The sequence below is a fragment of the Penicillium nucicola genome, assembly GCF_028828085.1.
Source record: "Penicillium nucicola strain IBT 29836 chromosome Unknown utg000010l, whole genome shotgun sequence".
NCBI classification, from domain to species: Eukaryota; Fungi; Ascomycota; class Eurotiomycetes; order Eurotiales; family Aspergillaceae; genus Penicillium; species Penicillium nucicola.
In genome coordinates this window covers 1,588,164-1,615,153 of record NW_026643134.1, presented here as the reverse complement: position 1 = coordinate 1,615,153, position 26,990 = coordinate 1,588,164, and the positions used below count along the sequence as shown (strand labels likewise).

General features: G+C 50.3%; 9 protein-coding genes across 9 annotated transcripts; 3 read left to right on the top strand and 6 right to left on the bottom strand.

Annotated features, from left to right (window-relative positions):
* Nucleotides 1-574: 574 nt before the first annotated feature.
* On the bottom strand, nt 575-2,452 carry samB (MYND-type zinc finger protein MUB1; the record flags this gene model as incomplete). Its single annotated transcript, XM_057131545.1, has 1 exon — nt 575-2,452. One exon carries the CDS (start codon nt 2,450-2,452, stop codon nt 575-577), a length of 1,878 nt encoding a protein of 625 aa, XP_056979533.1.
* A 4,159-nt stretch (nt 2,453-6,611) lies between these two features.
* N7511_009167 (WD40 repeat domain-containing protein) lies at nt 6,612-7,944 on the top strand (the record flags this gene model as incomplete). The annotated part of the gene is made up of 5 exons (XM_057131544.1): nt 6,612-6,726; nt 6,827-7,539; nt 7,608-7,697; nt 7,747-7,866; nt 7,924-7,944. 5 exons carry the CDS (start codon nt 6,612-6,614, stop codon nt 7,942-7,944), a joined length of 1,059 nt encoding a protein of 352 aa, XP_056979532.1.
* Nucleotides 7,945-9,249: 1,305 nt separating this feature from the next.
* On the top strand, nt 9,250-9,800 carry N7511_009166 (uncharacterized protein; the record flags this gene model as incomplete). The annotated part of the gene is made up of 2 exons (XM_057131543.1): nt 9,250-9,354; nt 9,420-9,800. The coding sequence occupies 2 exons, from the start codon at nt 9,250-9,252 to the stop codon at nt 9,798-9,800; spliced, it is 486 nt and encodes a 161-aa protein (XP_056979531.1).
* Nucleotides 9,801-10,237: 437 nt separating this feature from the next.
* Nucleotides 10,238-11,255, top strand: N7511_009165 (phosducin family protein; the record flags this gene model as incomplete). The annotated part of the gene is made up of 3 exons (XM_057131542.1): nt 10,238-10,852; nt 10,957-11,186; nt 11,240-11,255. 3 exons carry the CDS (start codon nt 10,238-10,240, stop codon nt 11,253-11,255), a joined length of 861 nt encoding a protein of 286 aa, XP_056979530.1.
* Nucleotides 11,256-12,371: 1,116 nt separating this feature from the next.
* Nucleotides 12,372-13,857, bottom strand: N7511_009164 (putative transcription initiation factor subunit (TAF30); the record flags this gene model as incomplete). Its single annotated transcript, XM_057131541.1, has 7 exons — nt 12,372-12,460; nt 12,557-12,677; nt 12,740-12,883; nt 12,957-13,099; nt 13,230-13,381; nt 13,654-13,694; nt 13,849-13,857. The coding sequence occupies 7 exons, from the start codon at nt 13,855-13,857 to the stop codon at nt 12,372-12,374; spliced, it is 699 nt and encodes a 232-aa protein (XP_056979529.1).
* Nucleotides 13,858-14,999: 1,142 nt separating this feature from the next.
* Nucleotides 15,000-16,027, bottom strand: N7511_009163 (Ran GTPase-binding protein YRB1; the record flags this gene model as incomplete). The annotated part of the gene is made up of 4 exons (XM_057131540.1): nt 15,000-15,073; nt 15,124-15,252; nt 15,306-15,567; nt 15,752-16,027. 4 exons carry the CDS (start codon nt 16,025-16,027, stop codon nt 15,000-15,002), a joined length of 741 nt encoding a protein of 246 aa, XP_056979528.1.
* Nucleotides 16,028-16,461: 434 nt separating this feature from the next.
* Nucleotides 16,462-18,984, bottom strand: N7511_009162 (uncharacterized protein; the record flags this gene model as incomplete). The annotated part of the gene is made up of 1 exon (XM_057131539.1): nt 16,462-18,984. One exon carries the CDS (start codon nt 18,982-18,984, stop codon nt 16,462-16,464), a length of 2,523 nt encoding a protein of 840 aa, XP_056979527.1.
* A 667-nt stretch (nt 18,985-19,651) lies between these two features.
* Nucleotides 19,652-23,074, bottom strand: N7511_009161 (uncharacterized protein; the record flags this gene model as incomplete). Its single annotated transcript, XM_057131538.1, has 3 exons — nt 19,652-21,686; nt 21,792-22,892; nt 22,965-23,074. The coding sequence occupies 3 exons, from the start codon at nt 23,072-23,074 to the stop codon at nt 19,652-19,654; spliced, it is 3,246 nt and encodes a 1,081-aa protein (XP_056979526.1).
* A 1,180-nt stretch (nt 23,075-24,254) lies between these two features.
* On the bottom strand, nt 24,255-25,993 carry N7511_009160 (glycosyltransferase family 15 protein; the record flags this gene model as incomplete). The annotated part of the gene is made up of 5 exons (XM_057131537.1): nt 24,255-24,596; nt 24,659-25,061; nt 25,112-25,198; nt 25,251-25,661; nt 25,719-25,993. 5 exons carry the CDS (start codon nt 25,991-25,993, stop codon nt 24,255-24,257), a joined length of 1,518 nt encoding a protein of 505 aa, XP_056979525.1.
* Nucleotides 25,994-26,990: the final 997 nt, after the last annotated feature.

The following is a 26,990-nucleotide window of genomic DNA, read 5'->3' as shown; positions in this document are numbered from 1 at the left end:
GGAACGCCGGTGCCGTTGTGGCAAAGTGCAAATACACAAACAGAAGTAACTTCCAGACATAAATCAGAATCATAGATGAGATGCGCACCAGATTGAAATGCTTCCAAAGGCCGGGATGCGGCTGAAGGGGTCGGAATGCTGCCCATCTACTGACAGATAAGAAACTCGTGACAGCACACAATTAGTTATGAGCGAAAACGTGATAGCCCCCGAGAGGACAAAAAGCAGAGGGAAGAATCCCCAGCGCAAAAATGAGATGTACAGTCATGATGATTTGAAAGAAAATGGTATAGGCAATGAAAAGGATGGCTCGCAGATGAGGACCTCACGTCAATGAAACCATGATGCAAGGCAAGCTGTGCGAGAATGGGAATAAGAAAGAAAATAATGCCAGACAACATGTAAAGAGGTATCTTCGGGTCGAATCGGAAACGCCGCCAGATTTTGAAATGCCATGCGCAGGGGAGACGTGAGACTTGGAAACAAAATAAGGGAGGCGTGTGATGAATATGACGCTATGCGAGCCAGTATGTATGGAAATCAGAATGAAACTCCTTCGAGTCATTGGGTCGTATCAGGGGGTTGTGTGGCACCAGTGCCGGTGGTAAAACCATGCTGATTTCTGGCAGTCTTTGCTGCAGTACTTGGTGCGACGGCAGCGGCGGCACTTGGCAAACTGACGCTGGAATACCTCCCACTTGCCACACTTATAGTAGGCGCACTGCCGAATGCCTCCTCTCGCTTCGTCCTTGCGGCAGAGATTTCTCATGACTACACACGCCCAGTACTGCATGTCCTTGGAGTGATGTCGAACAGTGTACTTCTCCACCAGGGGGAAGATGTTGAGGTCATCGGGGAGCAAGTACTCCTCTTCCTCCTCATCAACCTCGATCGGTTCAGCAAGATCGGAATTCTCATCCAGAAGATGAAGTTCACGATCAATCTTCAACTTCGGCACCAGATGCGAAGACTGGAAATAGTCACGGAGGTTGCAGTACTTGGAAACGTAGGCCAAAAGCTGCAAGGACATCAGGACGTCCTCGTCACGAGGCATACTTGTCAGCACTCCTTGGGTTGCGGGAGCACTTCGGTCACGGAGGTATAGGGCGTAAGGGCTTGGTGTGAGAGTAGGAGAATTAGGGTTGTTTGTGGCTTGCGCAGGAGAAAGACCCAATCCACCATTAGCCTGGGTGGTTTCGTTATTAATGATGCTGCCGTCCACAGAACGATGTGCGATGTTAAATGTCTCCACTTCCTGGCCACCTTCCTCGGAGGGGTCGGTCACTGTCAAGTCGTGGGTAGTGGACATATCATCAATCATGGTTGTCTCAGTCTCATCGGCATCGTCAAGTTCCATCCGATTGGGAAGTCCGACGATGGGCTCAGCAGTTTGTCCCATGGTGCTATCTTCTCCCATGGTAGTATCCTCGCCATTGGCGTCATCCGATTCACCGGATGCCGACATCTGTTGACGGATTGAAGGGCGTTGTCTGGCGGCAGCTATTTGCAGGTTGCGGGGTTGTGCGTGAAGGGGGCCACTGGGTGTGGTTGGGGAGTCGGGTTGTGAAACGATTCCAGTCTGGAGACCAGGGAGCATACTTGGAAGACGTTCAGCGTCCCGTACTGGGCGCAGCCCAAATCCATCCGTGGTATCCATAGTGGGAACGGCGGTGGCAAGAGGTTGCATCGACCGTAGGCTATGACCAGCCCGCGGGAACCGTCCGGGGTTGTGGGCTTCCTGGCCAAAGGTACTGCGTTCGGGGGGCGAGGTCATGGGCGCGCGTGGAGGAGAAGCCGTGACATCCATGGCATCGGAGTCGGTAGGCTGGCTATCCTGATAGAACGGCTGGGGAATCTCGATACTCGGAGGAGGGGCTTGTCGGCGGGGGTGATATGGCACCGCCTGGGAATGTGACTCGATCTGTGTATCCGCGGAGGCTGGCGTGGAACGACTGGAACGGGTTGACCGAGAAGAGGTCTCTGTGTGGACTCTGGCTTTTGCATCTTTGGACGACTCCTCGCTTTGCTTATCCTCGGTATCGGCAGATGGCACATTGCGGGATCGAACCTTGTCCACCACTTTGATGTAATTGCTGAGAATAGTGGCGATGACCGGAACCATATCGGCTTCCACGACTCGGGTCCGGACACCCTCGGAGCCACGCACGCCAATGTTAACGACACACTGGAAAGCGAGACTCCATTTCCACATCTCCATCAAATCTTTACTCCGGCCCTCCTTCAGGATGCACACGAGTCGCTCGATGCCGCCATCGACAGTGAGGATATCTCGAATCCGAGCGGAAGAGGTTGTGAGGTAGGCAAGGTGGTTGAGAGAGTTGATAAGTGGTAGAGTTGATGTGCAATCAAGGGCACGTCGGTCGTAGAGGGTTGTGGTAATGTTGACCGAGGCCTTGTTCACATTGGGAATGCTGAAGTTGACTTCCCGCATGATGAATGACGGGCGAAAGAAACGCTGCGAAAATCTAAGGTGCTATATGAAGTGAAGCCGACGGTTGCGTGATAGCGTCCAGGGGCGAAGAGATGCAAAAGGGCGAGGACCTTGACGGGTGTCCGAAGTGGGATTGGTTTTCTTTCAGCCCCCTAACCAAATGGGATGATACCCACAGACTGTTGTAGGGATTCCTCGCTGATTGAATCAAAGGTTAAACCAAAGACATCAGGCACTCCAAAGGCAACGGTATATTCGATCACCGACGGGGTTCGCTGGCGATAAAATTCGGTGACTCCCAGAAGGGGGATTTCGAGGACAGGGCCAGACCCAAGGGGTCTTAATGAAAGACAAATGAAAACAAGGACAGAATGCAGATGAAGAACTGAATCGACCAGGGGTTTGCGATAAAGATGGGGATGGTGATGGGGGGAGGGGAATGGGAAGAAGAGGTTTCAAGAAGGCGAAAGCGGAGAGCGTCAGGTGCCTCCTTAATATTACGATATACCCGCCACTGACCTACGCTACTTTGCTCTTTGCTCTGTGACTATTTGGCTAGTTGGTTATGCTATTTTGGTCTTGTTTGCTTGCTCTCTCGCATTTATAATGTCTGACTCTTATTGACTACTGTTGGCTTCTATTCTCTTCTCTTGACTCTGTACTCTTTCTGAAATGATTTGAGTACCCGGTTGCCACCCTATGAAAATTACACATCCCTTAACATACCAGCTGGCATAATTGTTCCCTTGTCACAGGATGTTTTATCCTTGGTTTTCACCAAATACTTTCTGACTTAGCGATCATCGAATATGAGGCCGCCTGATTCATTATGACGGGCCCCATTCGGCACGAGCGGAGGCCACTGTAGATCTACAGCAGTGACCAGCACCTATCCACCAATGACTCGTGTGAACTATTCCAATAGCTTCGGCCATTTCTCCTGACCGGACGTTCCCCCACACTCGAAAGCCGGTCAAGCCTCATCTTTCAAGGGATCGTCAAGAGAAATGAGTTGTGTGACATCTAAATTTTATCCTCCAAACATCGAAAATGCCCCGGAGCACGAGATCAAGGGATCGGAGGTACAGTATCTGCATGTATGCTGCATGCTACAATCTTCGCATATCAGTTCCCAAAGTATGAGATATGACTACATATCGAGAATAGGAGTGTAGCAGAAGATGTCTTTGTCCAATAGTGAACAGCCTAGGCACAAGAGACACAACTGTGGAATAGCTTGGACCTTCCTTCCCCCTGGCAATATCCCGTGGAGTGACCAGTGTGCCAAACATACTCTGATACTCCCTTGACACTGTTTTATCAGCCTTGCAGGGATGTTTATTTTGAGGGAATTAAACTTAGCAACACAGAGAGGCGTCAGATCAGCCCGAGATCCCCGCAGACCAAATAACATTGGCCCAAGGGCCTCTATCACATCTCCGACAGGGTTCATACGCGCTTGCAAAGACGCACAGACGGGCTAAGATTAGAACACCTGCGAACTGCCGGGCCATTTCCGCCTTTTGCAGTGTTTGTTTGAGACTCTGGAGTATAGGGTTGGTGAGAAAGGACATAGCAGTGGTGGTGCAAGTGGTCATTCTGGTGGTGCTGGACAAGGCCCCTTTTCTAGAAGATCAGCAGTTCTAGTCCAACGCTGATTTCCCCTAGCTTGCTTCTACATTAACGGTCCCCATCTTATCTTGTGCTGAGCTCCGTTCTCAGCCTTCAGGATCGGTAACGGCTAGTTCTCGGCTTGTTATTGAATTTGGACTTCGATCGCGACAATGGGCTTTGTGTGAACTGTGCGGCGAGGTCCACTTATGTATATCATAATTCCCTTTGGAAAAGGGGCCCCCCTCGGCATATTTTCGGTATATCGTAATCTGCTGTAACTTCAGTGTAAAAATGGATCAAGCTATAAGCAATAATTTGCTATAGCAGGGGCAGCAATCATGTATGCCAAAACAAAAATTTTAGTGCAATATAATTTCTGCGGGATCAACCATTATTCGTTGACCTGAATCTATTGGATTGACTTTTTGCTATCACCTGGACATGTTGCCAAGGGAGCTTAAGTGGCGTATTTTCTAGCCTTTCAATATCGTATATCCCGTACAAGAGGTTACTACTCCACACATGCATCGACAATTGTGTTGGCCACGCCACAGGAGATCCGTATAATAGCTCAATGCGTACATTAATTTTGTGTACAGAACTCTGTACCTCGCTGCTGGGACATGCTCTTTAAAACATGTCTATTCGTCCTACATCAAGACCTGATCGCGAGCCACCCGAGTAACCAAGGATGCCTCGAACCTTAGAGAAGATCGACTGCAAGCACGGGCTTATGCAAGATGTATGAGATTGGTGCATGATCCAAAGCACATCAGGCGAGAGGCTCGAAGACATGATTCAGACGTGCAACAGACTCCAGTGTGGTCATCGTCAGCCAAGAACAGTAGCCCGGCCGACTGTGACACTGCGAGAATATCCACAAGGTCCTACTGGAATCGGGGTATTCAGTCAGAAAATTCAGCCTGGGACTCGAGGTCATATCACACAAACTATAACTAATCCTGGCACACAGGGGCTGGATCCCCTGAGACCGACAGCGTGGATATAGTATCGCAGATAGAAAGGCAATCTCTTGTCTTCCGATATCGTGGTTTTTTCTTTTTACTTTTCTTACTTCTACAGCAAGGACCAGGATCTGACACTTGCAATGCCATTGGTGGTAATATCCCTCTTGACGTCCGAGATTACCAAGGGCTTCGATTCTCCGGGGTTGGAGAAAACCATTGATCTTGCGATGATCGTAGTCTGACAGCTGCCTTGCAGCCCCGGACTGAACGGGCTGCACTTCTCTGGACCGAGGGTTTGGATCATGACTGTACTTACCGCCAGATCCATGTTGGACCGGCCGGTCAGCGGTATTCTGGTCCAATGGGTTCTAGCAAGTGAGATTATCTCCGAGTTCAAGATACTGAAGTGCATTCATGACTCCGACGTCTCCTATACTGTCTCTCTTCTGTGTGTCTGCAAATGAGGATTTGCATGAGAGGGGGGGGGGTCCATGTAGATCCAGAATCCAGAGCGGGGATCTTGGCGGCAGTCGTATGAAGCGGAGACCTGTACCGAGCAGTTCTTCTTTTTCAATTGTGTGTATGAGATACGAAATATTGGATATTGTAAGGTGTGTGGTGGATATATAGAGGAAGTGTACACAGTCTCGTTCAGGAGCAATTCAAGCCGAGATTCGGCGTGGTGGAGACTGCAAAAACCCAAATTCGATGAAATGCGCTTACGATACGCCCGTATTTATCTTCTGCATAAGAATCCTCAGCCTATTCAGACTTGTCACTGGTTTACTAGTCCCACTCACTTAGTATATGCACTAACTTATACTGTCCTCCCGGACTTAGCCCAATCTCCGCTTGAAAAAAGAATGAAAAGTTCAACCGTCAATGTAAGGGAGAAGAGAGAAAAAAAGAAGTGATAGCCGCGAGAGAGAGAGCCGCGGCGGTTAAGTACATGAAAAAGGCTTACAATGTCTGAGTCGTCGGAACTAGTGACCTTAGCACCAAAGTCGATCCCACAATTTCCTGTTCAGAAGTATCAGTCTCATTGGTTTGTGGTTTTTTCCGGAGTGGCGTCCACCCCTGAGCCCCTAATACAATGCAGTATCTCCGTACATTAACGTCCCTTAGGCCCATACCCTGGTAATTGTCAGCATGGAGTGATATAAAGAAACGCCCTGGGTTTGGTGTAAGTTAAAATTACTGGATGTTACGACTTTGACTTTGGCGTACGCCGTATTGGCAGTGTACGGTATTGGTCCAAGGTGCCACTTGCAACAAAGAACAGCATTCGAAGACCAGGTAAAATAGAATAGTCGAATAGAGAGATCAATGTCAATAACTGAAGGCACTTATTTAATTCCATTTTGGCAGTAAAAAGTAGGCTTATAAATGGTACCGATGTCATCGATTACCACTAGCCGGTAATACGCCTCCTCTCCCTCTCACCCCCTGTTCCTCTCCCATTCTTCCCCCCCCCCCGTATTATGATCCAAGCCTGAGGCTCTTCTCTCTCTTTCTCTTTTTCTTTCCCCCTCCTCTCGGCTTCACTTCTAATTGTACTCCCTGGGCGAACCGATAAAATGGCCGATATGAGCGGCGAACAAATGCAGGCCAAGATCACCGCGGCCAGGCGCGAAGCCGAGGGCTTGAAGGACAAGATCAAGCGCAGAAAGGATGAGTTGGCCGACAGCTCCCGTATGTCCCCCTATATACTGTCGAATACAAGATGAGACAGGGAGTCGGAACGTCGCAAGATTGATTTATCATGACTGACCTTCTTACCCCCCCGTTGCAGTCCGCCAAGTCGCGCAGGACCAGACCGATGCCCTACCACGAATTGGCATGAAGCCCCGACGGACATTGAAGGGCCATCTCGCTAAGATTTACGCCATGCACTGGTCTACCGACCGCCGTCACCTCGTCTCCGCCTCGCAGGATGGAAAGCTCATCATCTGGGACGCCTACACCACAAACAAGGTCCATGCGATTCCCCTCCGCTCCTCCTGGGTCATGACCTGTGCCTATGCCCCGAGCGGCAACTACGTGGCCTGCGGTGGTCTCGACAATATCTGTTCTATTTACAACCTGTCCTCACGCGAAGGCCCAACCCGTGTCGCGCGCGAGCTGTCCGGACACTCGGGATACCTCTCCTGCTGTCGCTTCATCAACGACCGCCGCATCATAACTTCATCGGGAGACATGACCTGTATGCTGTGGGATATTGAGACCGGATCCAAGGTGACTGAGTTTGCCGACCACCTCGGTGATGTGATGTCCATCAGTATCAACCCGACGAACCAGAACATCTTTGTTTCCGGTGCTTGTGATGCTTTCGCTAAACTGTGGGATATCCGTACCGGCAAGGCTGTTCAGACTTTCGCTGGTCACGAGTCCGACATCAACGCTATTCAGTTCTTCCCCGACGGTAATGCCTTTGGTACCGGTTCTGATGACACTTCTTGCCGCCTGTTCGATATCCGTGCCGACCGCGAGCTTAACATCTACCAGGTAAGAATTTGGTGATACGAATTGGATTCAATTGGATGACAACTAATTTGTTGGGGGTTTTTTTACAGAGCGATCAAGTCCTGTGCGGTATCACCTCTGTTGCCTTCTCCGTCTCTGGTCGATTACTCTTCGCAGGATACGACGACTTCGAGTGCAAGGTATGTTGTGCTCAAAAATATTCACCGGATCTCGTTAATCATGATATAGGTATGGGATGTTCTGCGAGGTGACAAGGTTGGTTCCCTGAGTGGCCACGACAACCGCGTGAGCTGCCTCGGCGTCAGCAACGACGGCATCAGTCTTTGCACCGGATCTTGGGATTCTCTCGTAAGTTCCATTTTGCCATTTTATAGGGATATCTACTAACGACTCTTCTCTCTACAGCTCAAGGTTTGGGCCTGGTAAACCAAAAACAAAACGCAAGATACCCCGTGTCGATCATTCTGCAATGCTATTCTTCGACTTTTTACTTGATTCGATGGCTCGAATCTCGCCATATGATAATAATCAACCGGGGAATCACTCGGAACACCCACACACTCGGCGCAGACATCGGTTGCGATACGGAAGAGGTGGAGGCGCCTTGGGAAAAGCTGTCCCGGGCGAACAAACGATAGCGATGATACAATATTTGTTTGGATATGACGAGAGCGCGAGCTGGGTTGCCGGTTGTACAGTGAGATGGTGTCTGATGCTTCCGTGGCCTGTTCCATTTCTCGACCTCGCGATGCCATTTTCCCCTTCTTTTCTTGAATTTCTTTTATCCCCCCTTCAGTTCACCTTTTTATTCTCTTCTTGTTCTGGGTTTGCCTCATCGGTCTCGGCATGTATTCTCTTGGCGAAGGCAAAGGAGGACCTGGTTGCTGGATTTTGGCCATTTCTCGCGGATTTACCTGTGTCGATTCCCTTCCCTTCTCCTTTCCCATTTCTCTATTAACCTTATTCATTTCCCCCCCTTTTTAACCTCTGTTTTGTCTCCTAAAGAACGAGTTCTGCTGTACTTACTGTCTCTTGCGTTGGAATCTCTTGTCTCTGGGATTCGTCGGTGTCGGATATTTTTTATGGTTCAAGCAGCTCCAATCTCCATTAGTTCACTTTTTTTTCTGCTTCTTTCCTGCTCCGACGGGACATGGTGGCATGCAGCATGGTTTTGCCTGACTTTGGGTTGCGAGCGTGGCGTGAGCATCAGAGATAGGGCATGCATACACGGTCTTGACTTTGGTTCGGTACAGTCGTAGAGATGACCAGCGAAAGAGTGGTCTGTGTATGTGTTTCTGTCTTGGATGTCAGCTATGTGAGGCCCAGTCTCTCTGCGAGGTATCACTGTCCACGTCGACACACTTCACATGTACACGGTCAGGGGCAGTTAGAAGTAGAGGCGTCCACCATGAACAATGCCAAACCTGCCAGCAGACCGGCAACAGTTGAAACCCACCGCTCCGTCTCATAAATAGAGAAACCACAGTGACCATGGATCACCCCCAGGAGACAATCCAACGTGAGCTCGCAACCGCAGCCTCCTAGTGTGAGAGACATACCACCTTTCCCTGCCAACCTCCAATCCCTCCCCTATCGAGGACAAATGACCTTTAAATGGTACGCTGACTCGGACTGGAACATGAAACAAGACACGTCAGAGTCTCCATGACCACGTCGAGGCAAGGAGACCATGATATCCCGAATCCTGAAAGACCCGTCCGAGACCGCCATATGAGCATTAATCTTAGTATTAATAGAAGTGGAAACCGAGACAAACCAGGAATCGAAGCAGTCCACGCGACAATTGACCCTGTCGAGCCTGCAACGAACCCCCTCGTAAGCGAAGTATACGAACGCCCCGTCCGACACTCTCGAACGACCACCTAACCCTAACCACCTAGCAACGTTCTATCCACTCATCTGCACCAAATCACCCTCCAATCCGCAATGCCATAAAGGGCCAGCCGAATAACCAAGCAGCCCCACCTACGATCAGCATCGATAGTCCGAAATGGGGGCCGAAACGGCGTCTCCTCGAAACAGCATCACCGCCGGCGCATACGGTTGTCGGTCGCCCATTAGCCTCGGACACTTGCCGTGCCGTACCCATCTACCCTATTCTAGAAGGGGACGTGGACGTGGAGAATATCGATCTGCGTCATGCGTTTGCACTGCTATTTCGGACATGTGCCGTGCCGGCACGCGAGGTCCTCTGCCTGAGATATGCGACCGTTTGCTGCATTGGGGTTGATTGGCGCTTGTACGTTGAGTACGAGATGTGATCGACGTATAGGTTCGGCTTGTTGCCGCTGGGGGTGTAGTGATGAAACGTGAGGCTTGCAGGTATGATTGGGGGATGAAGACCGTAGGGATCGACTACTGTACTGTATACTACTCCTGTGTATATTGAGGGAGCATGAAGACGAGTCACTTGGAGGACTAGACCAGAGTAGCCGTGTATCTCCCACGAAAGGCCTTCTAAATATACACCGTCACCATATCATCTCCCATCGAGACGTTCGGCTGTTCGGGAAGTCTGAAACGGAAAAAGGGGCTGCCCGTTTCATGACGATCTCTGCCTACCACAGCCCCAACTCCGTTTCAGGGGAACCTTCACACTTGCATTGCTCCAGAACAGACCTCAGACCTCAGACCGCAGACCACAGACTACAGACTGCAGACCGCAGAGTTAGCTTTAAATCCCCCATACCCCGCCACCATGTCGGCCCAGGACGAATTCAACCAGCTGGTGAACAGCAACCATTCCCGTTTCGCCACACACCCTGAAGACCACCATTCCGTCTCCGACTCAGACGAAGGCCACTACTCTGATCAAGGCACAAGCACGCGCAAGAACCTCCGCAGCCGCACCACCCACGACTCCTCCGACGAGGAAGATTTTTCCGACGACAACATGGTCTCGTCCCGGGCCAACTACCAAGTCCCGAATACAGTCTACGACGCCAACACCGGGCCCAAGGGTGTCATTGCCGATGCGCAGGCCTTTGAGCGGGCGCGGAAGAAGTCCTTCCGTCGCACGCTGCTGAATGCGGCCGGCTTTGATGGCCATGGGCCTTCATTCGGGGCCAAGACACGCGAGGACTCGCCGCATGCCGAGTCGGGCTCGGCTAGTGAGGATGATGATGAGGCTCGGTTTTTAAGGAAGTGGAGGCAGTCGCGGATGCAGGAGCTGCAGGGCCGCGGTCATCGTCGGCTGAGTCCTCGGGGGCGGCGGTACGGGTCGGTTGAGAATGTCGATGCCGTGGGGTATTTGGATGCCATTGAGAAGGTGACTTCGGAGACGGTGGTTGTGGTGTGCATTTATGATCATCAGGTATGTGGATGAACTGTTTTTCTCTTCAAGTTTATGATTGGGGGATCTGTCACGTTTGGACGTCGACTGGGCCTGCACTATGGATGCTAACTGGGTTTGTTTAGTCTGACGACAGCGCCATCGTCGAAGAATGTCTGGTCACTATTGCCCGCAGACAACCCACCACCCGCTTCGTCAAGTTGCACCAGGATATCGCTGAGATGGATCACATCAAGGCCCCTGCCATCCTGGCCTACCGCGGTGGCGACGTCTTCGCTACCATTGTCGATGTCCTGCGCAGCATCCCGCGTGGTCGGAGCTGCAGTGCTGATAGCCTCGAAGATCTCCTCAAGCTGTATGTTCCTCTTCGTCTTTCATGTTCATTGTTCTCATACTGACCTGTCCTAGCAACCGCGTCCTTTGATCTCTCTTTCTTCTCGTTATTTCAGCCACCACGGTTTGACTGGGTGGTAGCAAGGCGTCATGGCTGTCCGGGGGTCTTCTTTGCATGGCCTGTCTTTCTTTTTTTTTTTCTTCTTCATCATCTCATCTCCTTTTACTCGCTCTCTTTTTCACCCCTTCCTCTCCTTCTCCCTTTTCTTTCCTCTCCCCTTATCCTCTCTCTCTCTCTCTCTCTCTCTCTCTCTCTCTCTCAATTCGTGATGGACACTATCTGCACTAGCTGCAGATAAAAACAACCAAGAAACGTGGGTCTTGATGTCGGCGTTGATCAATAGAAGGGGTGGACTCGGTTGGCCGATGGTCTGGATACTATTTTGTCGCATTGGACATGGGACGTGGCTGCATCTGCTTTCTCTTCTTTCCTTGTCTGATACTTTTATGTTTACTGTTATTTTGTTATTGCTCGGGGCTGGACTCGACCGATTGTTTCTTTTAGATATCCCTGCTTGTCATTCTGAAACGAAGCTCTTTTTTGATCCTGTTATCCTGGTCTTTCGGCGACTTGTTCTGTAAAATTCATACGACTCGCTCTACATGGACTACTCGCCAGCTAGCATGGCCAGAGAATCAAGGATACAGAGGTCATTACTTACTTTCATATTGCCTATCGATTCTAAAGGAGCAAATTACTGTATATTCCCGCCTTCCCCCCAATTCTACAGACATACAAAAAGCCGTAAACTTCCTACAAAACAACCCAGCGAAAATCAAGTGTTATCAAGATTGGTATCAGATCCATCCTATCCAGCAAGCAGCAGAATGCCCAAGCAGAGGCAAGAAGCAGAAAGAAAAAAGAAAAAAGAGAGCCATCCAATTTCCTTCGACGGTCCGCTAACTCCCCGGGGTGTGTCATAAGACAAGAAAACGAAAGGAAAAAGAAGAACAGGAAAGGATAGTAAGAGAAGCATGCGAACTAATAAAAGGCAGGACGGGACATATCGTGTCGTGCAGACACAGCAGAGAAAGTGAGACAGAGAAAGAAGGGTGTCGGTAGAAGAAACAGGAGAAGCGAATATTTCATTCGTCACTCCTGCTCTACGTGCCGTTCTTCTGTTTCTCTTGTCTCTGCGTTAACCCCTTAGAGGGCACCGCGCTCCGCTGTGAAATCCCAGAGCATTTTGATCAGTGCGTCTGGCAGTGTATAGAGGTCGACATGGAATTCTCCGACTGCGAAAGAGAAAAGAAGTTGTGAGTGATGGGTCATTTAGAAAGTAGACGGATAAGAGGCGACTATTCGTCTCAACTTCACGGGAATTCACTTACGCTCCACGTCGTTCTTTGTGTATGAGTCCGCAGCCTTGTGGTCATGCACCATTTGCACAACCTGCAGAAGATCATCCTCGTTAAGCTTCTGGAGACCTTCGGCAAGCTTGTCCATATCGACCTGGTGAACCAAGTTAGTCTCACAGCCAACTGCAGTCCACCCTCCAATCAAAGTAAACTTACATTCTTTTCCGTGCGGCTGCGCTTCTTCTTGGCGCTTTCTTCGCCAGCAAGAGGACGCTTCGACTTGACTCCGTTCTCGTCGCCGGGGACAGGTCCCGACTCACGGAGAGCGGCCATCAAAGGCGGCTTGGGGTTCTTGAAGGTCTATATCCAAAACAGTCACCGGTCAGATTGCAATAATTCCAATGGTATACCCCCCATCTAATATGAAACTCACAATGACGTGCTTGGATTCGTAGCGGTTCTGGGCGAAGTTCAAGTCATGTCCAATGGTATAAGACTTGTCAGCGGTGAGCTCGATGGACATATCGAATTCACCCCATCCCTCCTCAGCAATACGGAAAGGAGGGTTTCTGAAAGCTATTGAAATCAAAAGTGACCTTGTCAGTACATGATCCTGTAGGCGCATGTCGAGAGACTGCTGCGCCGGTGGGTATCGTAGATAAAGAACAGCCCACGGCGAAGCTAGTCGGGTGGAATTCAAACGTACTCTGCGTTGCGCGCTCGCCGAAACTTGGGTGCAGGTGGAAGGTCACCTTGTCGAAGACATTGGCCGGAACCAGCTCGCCTTTGTCGTTGACGAGCCAGACCTCAATGTGCCACGAACGCTGCGGGAAACCTTCGACTTCCGATGGCTTGTCACTATTGCGAGGGGAGGTCCATGTTAGCTTGTGCTTCAGCTAGATGCTTTGTGTATGTTGGTGCCCGGGAGGTGGAGGCTGTGGCGAAGGAAGACGGGTGACGGGTAACGGGCAGGAAGACTGTAGTGCTCGCCAATGCGCGCATTGCTTTCTTGTTACTCCCGTGCTCAGAGGCCCATGGGCAGATTCTCAAAAAGCTCAGAGTGTGCGAAGTGAGGGTAGGCGCGCGTGGTCGGGACAGGAAGGGAGGGGACCCTCTGGGAGGGCACGTACATGATGTGTTGCTCAGTGATGAGACGGACGGTGCGCTTGACCTAAGGCGTCGATACATGAATTAGCTAGAGCTTGATTGAGCCAGACTGGGGAGTTCTCAGAGGCAACGGTGTTGAGTCCGCGGGCAGAGCTCGTGATGATGATCCCACAGTCGTCTTGAAGTCACTTCGCAGAGGGAAGGAGAGGATGACTTACGTCAGGCATTTTGAAAAGTCAAATTGAAAGCGACTGAGCTTTCAGATTCTAGTCTAGATCTTCAGGTGAAAGATGTCAAAAAGGACGTAACCGTCGGAGAACAGTTTGCGCGGGTTAAGTCGCCACGCGCAAATGCCGGAGCAAATATTGTGGGTGTGCAAAGTAAGGCAGAAGGAACGTCTCAGAGTCAAGTAGGCGGTGGCTCTAGTATATGGACGCCAATGGGTTTGTGGTGGTTGTTGCAGGTTGGAGGGGAAATGCGTAGGTGAAGTCGGCGAGGGTCGATGTTTGTCTCCCCATTTCGATGGACTCGACCTTATTCACTCCAGTGGACGATTACAGTATGTTCGCTCCATCTCGATTGTAGGATATATGATTTATGAATATCGAAATATACAGTATTATCGTCATTCTTGATCTGATTTATCCGAACATGGATCTTTTCATTCCTTGCGGGACGCAGCAGTAGACGTTTATATCCGGTAGAAGGCTATATGGTGCTCTGAAGTGTGCTATATCACCATCTGTTATGCCATCGGCTGCATTCTGATCTATGGGATAGTATCCAGTCCATGAATGAGAGAGGGAAGCTGGTGATCCAGATCTCAACCTCATTGGCAAAGCTGGATCGGGACTCAGACTAGAGCAGTTCGATTCTGCCACAAGGTATAGGGATCCTGCACTCTCCTACACGTGTACAAGGGACTGCTTGCACATTCATGGAACTATATTTGATCATGGCGCAAGGGCAAACTGGAAGTAAATTACTTATATCAGGGTATGGTGATGTGCAGGGTGTATATTCGATGGGGAGATGTCTATCTACTGCCAAACTGCGAACCACCAACGTCAGAGAACTGCCCTCCATTTCGTAGACTGCATGGCTCACGATAGCATGCGAGGCGCATCTTCATAACTGCTGCCTCGCCTCGTCGCGTCGTTGGGGATAAGGGTTTATTGGAATGGAATTGAAAGGGGTAGGGGGATTGGGGGTGGAACAGGTTTGAAAGGGGGACGATAATGGGGAGGTTGTTTTTTTCGAGAGCAAGCTCCTGGACGTTGCATACAGACAAAGGTCATGAATGCCTAGTGCAGAATGATTGTGTATCGCTACACTTTCTCGAGAAATCAGTAATGAGAAAGGGAGCTATTTACTCCTGGGCGGCAAAGAGCTTCTCGTTCTCCTGCTGGGCCTTCTCGAAGGCCTCCTTGAAGGCGTTGGCGTCTACAACGGAGTTAGAATGGTTCATCTTAAATTCGAGGCGGTTAACTCACTCTCGCTGTTGGCGAAACGGATGGCGAGGGTCTGGGCCTCGGGCTCACCCTCGGAGACATCGGCGGCGGCGTTCCAGACCCAGCTGCGGTCACTGCCGACGTTGGCGCTGAGCTTCATGTCGGGGACGACTAATACATGTGTTAGCTGCAACCCTAAAATGTCCATTTCCAGATAAACTCACTGTAGTGGTTGGCGCAGACCTTCAAGGTCTTATCACGGCGCATGACGAGACGGGTCTTCTGGTTCTCCTTGTGCTTGAGCAGACGGACGTCACCGGTACCACGCTCCTTCCACTCCTTGGACTCGCTGTCGAACTTGAAGAGCTTGGCGCGCATCTTGAAGGCCTGCTCCTCAAGCTCCTCGTTGGTCTTGGTCTCGACCTTCTCGGTCAGGTGGATCACGGGCTCGAAGTGGACGTCAGGGGACTCCTCGACGGTCTCCTCCTGCAAAAAGAAACATCCATATTAGCATAAGCGCGGCAAGAAAATAAGCACCACTGGTTGAATATAGAGTGGCTGCGGCGACCCCACTATCTGGGGAAAGGGGCATAGAAACCCCGCTCCCATCGTGTACGCGTTGAGCAATAACGCAGCCATATCACCAGTATCTCAGATATATCCCACTCACCTCGTCATCGGCCTTCTTGGCCTTGGAAGAGCCGGAGGGCTCATTGGCATCGTCGGTCTCCTCCTTCTTCTCCTTCTTGGGGCCGCCACCGAACATGGAGAAGACGCTGTCAGAAGTCTTCACAGCGGCATCCTTGGCAGTTTCGACAGCCTCCTTGGCGGTCTCAGTAGCAGACTCGGTAACAGACTTCTCACCCTCGCCGGTAGTGGTCTCGGGCTTCTGGTCCTCAGGAGCGGCGGTGGTGGGGTCGGGCTTGGTCTCAGCAACGTCAGACATGATGCCGGATAGGTTCCAGAAATTCGATTAAAGAGATGAAAGAGGAACGGGACGAATGAGTTCCACGGAGGTAAATGTGGAATTTCGGAAAAGCTTGGGAGTGTTTGTTGATCAGAGCGGCGATGAGGGGGGAAAAATTAATAGTTTGGGTGTCAGGCAGAACGGCCACCGCCTTTGCCCATGGTTTGGTATAGGGCAATGCGGATCAAAGCATGAATGAGACATGTATTTCTATGATAGATTTCAGTGAGACTACGTAAATAAAGCATAAAGCATAGTATTGCGCTTGGAAGTCTCGCGTGATCCGATTCCCAGTCCTGTTACCCCACCAAACCTGATCGCCGTAACAAACCCATCCGCCATAGCCTAATAAAGCAAATACAAAACAAAAACAAATATCGTTCATCATTTCTAGCGAGAGAGGATCCATCCCCTTAGTTGCCTGGGTCAAGGCCCAGAACATGTCGTGCACGCGACTGGGCCCGATCCAGCGTTTCGCATTTGCGAGCATTGCGCACCCGATCCATCATGCTGCGGAGGTCGACTTTGGCAGCTGACTCTCCAATGCGACTCCATGCATCATGAACAATCTGTTTAGCCTCCCTGTTGACATGACTGGAGCGAAGTTGTAGCACAGAGGAAGCAGTTCGGAATCGCTGAAGGGCGTTGCGGGTGAAGACCTCTGAAATCTGCTTTGACCTTGACAGGACGTTATTGCGTAGACTGAGGCTATCCCGGCTTGAATTCTCAGCGTCACGGCGTAAGATATGTGTTCGCTTCACAACGTCACCCACGACCACCTGCAAATCAGTGGAGAATCGACCGTATACCTCAGTCAGACCAGTCTGAGCCAGCTGCAGGTCCTTTGTAAACTGTGCAGAAATTGCTTGTGCCGCGCGCCTCCAGCTTGCAATCTTCAACCATGGTGTTCCAAAGTCAACAGCCACGGTCTGGTTATTTGGGGATTTGGACTGGGCTGTAATCGTCACGTCGATTAACCCGTAGGCATCCTCTCGGTCCAGCTTAAGCATGTAGACCCCCTCAAACAATTGAGATATCTCATATGGCAGATATTTGCTTTGTCTTTGGACACTCACATTAAAGCGAGGCTGTTTCTTGGCAGTTGCAAGTCTGGAAGGTGGTTTGATAATGATGTGGCAGTCTCCCACGGCCTGGATCTCGAATTCATCACGATTTGCTAAGCCCAAGGCTGAAAGAGAAGTGAGCTCATTGGAAATTGAGACACCGACAGGAGGAACATGCATCATATGCACAGAAGATGCCGATTGTATCGGGAGTGAGACTTGATCATCTTTACCGAGAGATAGGGCAGATGAAGAGGACGTTTGAGATGCCACGGGAGGGAACGCATTAGAAAGAGCCGATCCAGCAATGCACTGCGCCAAGAAAACAATCATCACTTTCACAACGGCGTATCCGATCGAGAGAGCAATGGCCGAAATGAGAGTCAAAACGACCAAACGTAGTGTTGGGGCCCATTCACGAACCCGGGTGGCATAGGAAGTTGGTAGCCAGCTCTCAATATACTTCTCGTCACCGGCAAAGAATTGGGCCGAGGACGAGTTAAAAGTTTCAGCAGTGGATTTATGTGCCTTCTTCGGGTAAAGGCTAACCAGGGATGCCAGGTTTCGGTTGAGTTGCCCGGGTGTGATACTTTCGAAAGTCTTCAAATCGATTGGATATCGTCGAAGGACTGCCGTTTCTCCTGAATCAGGGTGACGAGATTCCAAGCAAGTGTGAAGACTGTTGTGATTAAGAGGGATCGTTTCTCCAGCCATGTTCCACAATGGCTCTTCTGAAATCATCATTGCCGGGATTCCATGGCGTTCCAGGAAGGCGTGAGCAAGATACTGGGTATTGATAGCCTTTGAATCATCGCGACCTGAGACAAAGATAATTGCTACATCTGGGAGAGTCCAATCTGACACAGACGATACCCGGTAATCCGAGCCATTCCATGTTGAAGTGCACACCGGGCGGTTCTTGAACTTCAGGCTCAGGGAATTAGGTCGGTCCGCACTAGGATCGGCGGTGGCTTCCACACACTCATCGACCACGAGCTGAACGTGGATCGGAAGGAGCTCGGCAAAGTTTGGAACCGCCCCTGCACCAAACGAAGTTGGCACAACGTGATATCGGGACGACTCAGCAGAGCTGGTCTCCGAGCCGGAACATGAGCTTGATACTAGAACGTCGCCGATCTTATCAAGAATGATGTGTCGGAACTCGGGCTGCCCGATGTAGAGCACGCGGAAGGGCTTGTCCAGGTCGAGGCCTTGCTTGGTCATCGTCTGCTGGACAGTGGCCATGAGGATGGAATCGGTGGAGTTAAATGGCAACCGGCTCTTCAACTCCTCGGCTGCAGCTCCATCAAAAATGCGGATGGTATGCTTGAGCTCCACTCTCTCGATCTCGGGCCACTTCTCAGGCTCCACGAACTCGATCGAGTCACTGGGATTTGCAAAGGTGGGCTTGGTGGTTGTGGTGCTGTCATCAATCGTGCTCCTTCTGAAGGGAAAAAGAGTTGGTAACTGCTGGGAAACCGAGGCACTGCACGGAATCTCATCTCCCATTATCCCATCATCTTCCTGGTTGTCTTCATCCTGCACCTCGGCCTCGCTGCTACTGTAGCGTTCATCAAGACTTGCGACATCGTCGGGGGTGGTCTGGTCAATGAGGGAGCATACATCGGTCTGCTCGGAGTGGCTGCCATCCTCCGAGTGTATATCAGACACACTCAGAGTAGCCCAACTATCACTCAAGGAAATTGGCGGATGATCGGAAGCTTGATCTGACGTCATGTTGGTCGGTCGTGAGCGAATCACCCACTCCTCCACCGAGGCAGTCAACGGGGGGAAGGTCGGATATTGCAGGTGAGAAGCAATCTGGGCACTGGTGAGGCGTCGTCGAGGTGACGACTCTGGAGTGTCAGTCATATCTGCGTAGTAGGCAACTTCATAGAGCGGGCAAGCGGGCAAGTGGGCGAGAACAGGAGCTTAGGGAAGGGGCCTCTCTCAAGTTGGAGAGATCAAAGACGAGGTCAAGAATAGCAGAGTTAGAAGGTAGAGGCACAAAATCACACAGAAGGAAAGGCTGGCAGATACTGAATAGAGTCCCAGAGCCCAATCGAGTGATAAGCAAGTGGGTCTGCGGGGAGTTTCCCGATGGTCAGGTGCGTGTCTGACTCAGGCAGCGACGTGAAGGGGGATTCTCGGATGGTGATATTGAAGTAGGGGTTCCAAAAGAATAGGAAGTCAGGATGGAGCAAAATGAAAGTGAGAGTTGATCAGGGCCGATGAGAGGGGTCGCGATAAGAGTGGATGACCCGGCGAACAGTCATGGCGGGGTTGTACTGGGTACCAGGGTAGTTATGGTGGTTGCGGCTTGAGGGGAAGTACCGGTACCACCCCGTTTGCCTTGTGCACCACATACATCGGGGGTCTTGCTGTGGCTCTTTGTTTGACCCAGCACATATAGCATATCATATACAGTATATAGACCACAGAATATAGCATATACAACATAGATAATGGTAAAGGCACCTCCCACGATTTCCATGCGACAAGATATATTGCGGGTAGACTCCACCAGCCCCACTCTACCTTAAAATGGGAGTATACGTGGAGTGATCAACACATGGCCGATATTGGACTTCCGACGACGCTCAAACACCCGATGGGTATCATTGAGGCAGCGAGCCCCAACTTGATAGCATACGAAACATATGTGGAAATCCCCTCCATGACAGGAATGACATGAGTAGAAAGCCTCGGCTCTAGTCAACAGAACAAGGCAGACATCGCAAGATCTCACGAAGACTGCCTCCGGCTGCCTAATTGACGTTTTGACAAAGGCGGGATCGGCCGAAGTCACCGAAAATTCCTGCAACACTTCCACAACATCATGCCTGTCCTGTAGCATAGCATCGAACATGGCAGAACGGCCAAAATTGTCCTCAACATTGCAGTCGAGACCAGGTACATTCAATAAAACGCGACAGGCTCTGGGATGACCAAGTGTGGCTGCAGCATGTAATGCGGTACGTCCATATCGATCCCGTTGATTTGGGTCAACTCTTGATAAAAACAGTGCCAACATTGTATCGTGTCCTTCGCAAGCTGCCATAAATAAGACTCCTCGCCCAAACGTATCAACAGAATTGAAATTAGCACCATTTTGACTCAAGGCTCGAACAACAGACTCATGACCAGCAGATACTGCAGTCAACAATGGGGTGCGTCCGCGATGATCCCTGTGTTCCAGATTGGATGCCCAACTGAGCAGCATGTTGATGCTATTTTCAAGGCCACGCTGAGATGCATAGATCAATGGCGTCTGTCCTGCATTATCTGGAGTATGGGGGTCTGCTCCATGATCTCGCAACAGCTGAGCTATTTCAGTGTTTCCGGCCTGAAAAGCAATTGACAATGCGGTTAGTCCTGTGTTGTCCTTGGAATTTGGATCCACATGCATATCAAGAAACAGTTGGACGACGGCCTTGCGACCAAATCTAGTAGCTTCTATCAGGGGAGTCCGGTCATAGCAAGTCTTGGACTCTATATCGGCTCCTTTTTCCACTAAGAAGCGGACTGTCGTGTCAAGCCCGCGAGACAATGCAAAGTGAAGTGGCGTTTCGCCGGTTATGCAATGGTGGGAGTTGATCTCACTGCCACGGCTGAGAAGTAGCTCCGCGATGTGTACTTGGTTGTATATAGCTGCTGATGAAAGCAGAGATACTTGATTTTCGCCGGTAGTGCCCTTGGGATCGTCTCCACGATCGAGCAGGAGTAGTGTTAAGTCGGAAAATCCCTGGCTGACTGCGTAGAACAATGGGGTTTGTTGAAAACAGTCGACGGTATCAACGGGGCAGCCCTGTTCTATCAGGCCCTGGGCAATAAGAGTCAATCCAAACCATGCTGCGAGACACAGGGGCGGGATTTGAACATGGTGCACGATGTCTCCATGAAGCAAGTCCGAAAAGAAATCAATCTCTTTTGCGACAAGAATGCGAACACAAGCATCCAGTCTTGATTGATTTTCGAGTAAGGCGAAGATCAGTCGCTCGTTGACGTCCCCAGTATTGGCTGGTGAGCTTTCTCGTATATGGTGGCCCCAATAGGTGCCTGCGTAACCGCAGAATGAATCTTTATCAACAGTCCTTTCAAGATCATGGACACTTGAACAGGCGAGTATGTCTTCGGCGTCAAATATCGACAAGTACTTCAGGCAGATGGTTCCAATGTCAAGATGGGCTGTTGGAAACCATGTCGACTGGTGTCGTTCAAAATATTCTTGAGTTGTATAGTGGGCCAACCGAATGATGTCGCTGTTCTCGTCAACCGTAACGAGGCCCGCACATACAGAAACCACATCCATGATATCGGGCATGTTGTCTCTGTCAAACTCGGATTCCTCAATCTCAACAGCAAGTGCAATCCGAAGCTCGGCTGTAGTAAGTTGTCGTTTGGAGCAAGTCACCCACAAGAGCACCTGTAGTGCCAGCTCGGTCTGATCTGGTAGTTGCGCCTTTATCCTCTGCATTGCAGCATCGTATGAAGTGTCATAAGTTTGAGCACCAGATGAGATACCTTTCAGTGAAGCTCGAATTGCCTTAGGCGACCGTTTCCCAACCAAAGATCTAAGAAGAAGCTCGGCGAGAAGGAACCTATGAAGTTGATCAGAAGGGCTGTCACTTAAATCCATGGAAAGTATCTGTCGTGCTTGTTAATAAGAGCTGACTCACATTCCATCTATATTTTTGGCAATTCCAGTTAATATTTCATCTTGTAGACCAGGATCTCGCCTGACAAAGAAGGGAAGAGACGCAAGATTGCTTTTTAGAAACCATATGACATCCTCCTTGGTGGCACGAATTTCGAGGGTGGGATCATTCTTGAAAGTCTCGCTGATTTCAGGAATGAACCGGGACGTGACCAACAGGTTCAGATTGCAGTCGCGAAGGCTGAGGATGCCGTCGAGAAAAGTCGTCCGAGAACCGTCGGAAATCGAACACTCATCCAAAGCGTCGATAACAAGATAAAAGCGGGAAGTCAGGCTAGGCTTGCACACTGAGCGTAATGCTGTCAAGACCTCATCCACTGATGCTCTTGTGCCTTTGAACCGATGTCGAGTATACATAGTCCGTATTTCGGTTGGCAAATCATCACGGCCTTGAGCAACTTGTTTCAAAATGTTGATCAAGAGATTGACAGCGGTCTGTTGTTCTCGGCGCTGAAAGTTACAATAAATGTAGGCTATTGCAATATTGCTGTCCGTTCCGTATCGTTCTAGAAGCTCCTCAATCACAGTGGACGCCAATATGGTCTTTCCGGCTCCAGGTATACCTGGACAGAATAAGATACGCTTTGAACCGGAGATCCAGGATGAGAACTCAGGAGATGCCAATAGCCATTGGCCAGTTCCCAGTTGGCGTCGGGCAATATAGTCGCTCTGCTGAGTGGCATAATTGAGGGGAGAAAGCCAAGCCAAAATTGTTTGGCGGGTCTGGTCATCTTGGTGTTGGACTAAATTCGCCAGATCTTTCTGCGTAGCTCGGATGTTGAATAGGTTCAAAAGGCCAATATTACTGCTGATGCGACTGCGGAGCTCTTGGATCTCACTGGGCTCCCAAGTAAGACGTCCCCATACCCGTTTTGCCGCGCTTCTTTTCGTACCATCGATGGTATCTAGGTGTTTGTAGCGACTGATAATCGTCTCAAGATCGATCAGCACATCATGAGAGCTTTTCACAATCCCTTGCAATTTGGTTTGTTGCGTGCTGGTGAGATCTGTTCTGGACAGATCAATGTCCACATCTTGAAGTAGAATTGATAAATTTCTCACTCTGTTATCATATTAATTCCGAAATCTAGAAGATTCAGGGAGCTGCAGGGCTGTGGCCAAGGATGTCTCTTACTCGTCAGAGATGGCTTGGAATTGAACTGGGGCGTCGATGAGATTCTTTCGAACCTTGCTGGCAAGTTTGATCACTGCAAGGAAGTCTCCCACGCCAAAGCCGAAACTCATCCTCGATGCCAAACATGCATCTACAGAAGTGAAAAAGCAAGTTGGGATGAATAACAGATGAGGGCGGGGGTGGTCTCGAGGCTAAGGCTAACGCAATGCTGACACTCGACATCTTTCTTCCTCTGTCCCTAAATAACAAAGTTGTTGCGCTTGCGTGGAAACATCAACCGAACGTTGATAATACAACCAAAGTGTATCTGGTTGTCCTGGACGCGAGGAGCTGGTCTTCAAGTGGACTCTTCAGGTTTTCTGATGCTAGACTGATGATTGATCTCGAGTAGCTATCTACGGATGCCCAAGGCCTGGGCCGTTTACAAAATCACATAGTCAAAAACCGAAGAAACAAACTGCATTATACTGATATCATTCTTCACGTAATTCACCGGGTGATTATTCCATACTCTATAGACAACCATGCTCGATCTGGTATTTGCGAGGTTTGGGGGGAAGGGAGGAGACAATGCGAGAGAACAATCCGAGGATGAAGGCCACGGAAGACGAAAGGGGAAAAGGTATGTACATTTCATAAATGCATGCTGGAAGACAACCACAGAAACTGCATATGGGATGGGGGAAAGGGGAAGGCTCGAGAGGTGGTTGGTAAAACCAAAGGTTGCTTAAGAGACAGGATGTCGATATAGACGGAAGCTGCTTTCAGTTTCTGCCTCCAAACCAGTTGTCTCTTACCACCGCGATGATGCTGTGTTGGGTAAACCGGATGACAAAATTGTACTAATTCTGAGAAAACAGAAGGAAGACAATTTGCCGGAAGAATAGCAGAAGAACGCCGCAGACCAATGGAGCCAATGGAACCCGAAACAAAATCATGGCAAAACCATGTCTGATATTTGGAGTACCCAAAGACACCAGTCCTCCACGGCGAAAAGTCACATTCTTTCCACGACCCACAGATAAATCACGCAGCTGACCGCGGTGGCCCAGCATGTTAAATGAATATGTCAACAGGGATGATGGATATGCCATGCCATCTTCCGAATGAAAAAGCCGTCAGATCCATTGAACGCCACCCAAAAAAGGAAACCCCATGGCCAGCATAACATGCAGGCTCCAGCATTAAACTCCCGAGGGCGAACCCAAGTGATGCTCATAGCCCACTAAACAGACAGGGAAAGGAGACGTAAAATGCGGTGAGCACTGAGCATCAAAGCATGGGATTCATCTATGGTGAAGCCCAGCCGCCAGCCACATCAACCCATTCATTGAGACAACTGCCCTGCTTGCCTTCGACATCAACAATGTCAGTGTCACAGCGGCATCGGCAGCCGACACCATTCTCCTTGACCTGGTCAGGAGCGGCCCAGTATTCGTCCTCTTCGATGCGTTTCTTTTCATCGTCTGTTGTCTTCTCGAGGTAGGGGATACGGGGCAATTGACGGGCGGGGGCGTTGGCTGGGCAATGCTGGATGGTGGTGTGGCGGTAACCAAAGTCACGGAAATAGTGAATATCACTAGGCGCAAGAAGGGCGCCGGCGGCGAGAGAGTGGATGGGCGCATCACCCCACTGAGATAATTAGTATCGACTTCACCACGTGTTCAAAAAGGAAGAAGAAAAGAAAGACCTACCCGTTCGTTCCAGAATCCACCACTCCTATCCATCATGGTAAAGAAGTCCTCGTATTCCTTGCTGCGGAACCAATCCAGGCGAGCAATCTCAAAGTTACTCCAGAAGTGGCACATGTTGTAGCTCTCGCCTTCCATGGCCTCTGGGTCCACATCCTTCAGATTGTTGTCACCGGGGTCGGTTTGGAGAATCTCATCGGGAAGCTTATCCTGTTGCTTCTCTTCGGGAGGAGTTTCGGGCTGGGGTTCCAAGAACATCTCCCACAGACCCTTGGACTTGAGGTTGTTCTTGCGCTTGTAGGCAGCGGCGTATCGGAAGATGTTCGGGACGGTCTCTCGGAGTTCCTTCACTGCAATAGTGAAACCGTAGGTCTTGTTGGCCTTTGCCATCTCGAGGAAGGGATCACTGATTGTAGGTAAGCAAATGGCAAGAATCACGTCGCGTAGGTATCTTACTAGGTGATGTCACAGAAGTACTTGATCTCGGGCTCCAACCGCCAGTACCACTCATACTTCATCAGGAGAGGGTGCTTGTAGAAGTGTCTGTCATGGTGTTAGCGTCGTCGCTTGAATTTTGGACTCATCAGATACTGACCCCGAGTAGAATCGGCACATGTGGTGATAACTTTCCATGCCACCGTACATGATAGCAGCATCACCTTGCTTCCGAATACCCTCCTTGGCGACCTCGTGGTCCACCCAGTCAGGGAATCCCCACATGCTGTTATCGATCTTACCGAATTCCACGGGTGCGCTGGTATAGTTCTTGACCGTGGCAATGAAATCATCATCAAAGTCACCGTCGTTCAGGAAGACATAGGGGTAGTGCCACCAGCGGTTGAAGTGTCGCTCAATCGACTTGAGGGATTGAATGACACCATCCAACTCCTTATTTCGGGCAAGGACGACAAATGCGGCGTTGGCACGAGGGGCCTTCTCGATTTCAGGAGGGTCGATAGGCATACAGCCCGTCGCGAATACTTTATCGTGTTTTTCGCTGATTTTTCTGCACCACCGGTAAGTTAGCCACCGCCCAAGCGATCATAGACGGAGAGAGACGAACCGAATAGAAGGCGGAGTGCCTGCTGGAATTAAAATCCCCCCGGGAGACGAAGGATGACGGACGAAAAGAAGCAGAATAAGAACAATTACAAGACATGGAAATAGTAAAACAAAGCCCAGGGGTATAGAAATAGAGGAGTTGCCCTTCAGGCGAATCCGCCGCCGGAAGAAAGCGAATCTGGGATGGTGGAGACGGCCTTTCTCATGAGAGGCGTCTTCCAACGGCAGACTCGGCGCGCTCGGCAGCCGTTTCGTGATTCGTTGAATGAAACTCATGGGTGCGATTGTGGGAAGACCCCAGAGAGGTAGAAGGTGAGCTATCAGACCCAAGCGACAGCACGCGGGCCGTTAAGGAGATTGTGGCGAAATCGTGTCGGGGTCAAGAGACAAGGGGTAACGTCTCTTGGAAATCGAGTAGACGGCGAGATCGAAGTCGGGCCGTTTTGGATCACGGGACGATCCGTAGACAGGATCGTGATCTCGACAGAAAATGGAGAAAATGACAGCAAAACGAGTGGCCGGAGGAATGCCTCCTTTCCTCCCCCAACTTTCTCAGTCCCGTAAACAAATGGGGAGAGCGCTGGGAGCAACGCAAACAACTGTGAACAGGGTACACAGAAAAGGGGTTGACATCAACGATGGATGGGGGGGGAAGGGAAAGATGGGAGAGAGTCGGGGAGATGGGGATGGGTTGGAACTTTGCCAAGACCAGGGAGGCGCAAGCGTGGCCGTCACCCTGAGACGGTCTTTTTGCCCCTGGGTAGTGCGTGGTGGCGTTGACTGGAGTATGGTATGGTAATCTATTCCTATTTTTCTTCCCTTGGGGGTTTAGGAGATTTAAGATGAGGATGATGGTGTCAATTTAGCATAAATACTTCCATTTCTCATGCATCGTCACTGTAGTACTGGGTGGCGCTCTATTGTCCAAACCCTAAGTGTCATGGTCACATTATAGGGGAAACCATCACCACCTCTAAAAGTGCGATTTGGATCCCATCCAGAATAAGCTTGTGTTTGTGTACTGCTGTGTGCAACTGTGTCTGAACCCCATGTAGAATCCACTTGATCCACCTCGTCTGCCCTACACGATAAATTCACCGGGGCCAGGAGGACATGGGCAACCGAATACTGACTGTATACTGTCTGTACCCAGCATAGCCTCTCACATTCTATCGAGGATAAGATTTCCCCAGACCATACAGCCTTGGATCACACAGTACACAACTCCTGTATTACACGGAAGTGCACCGTATGTCGATCCGCTTCAAATTTT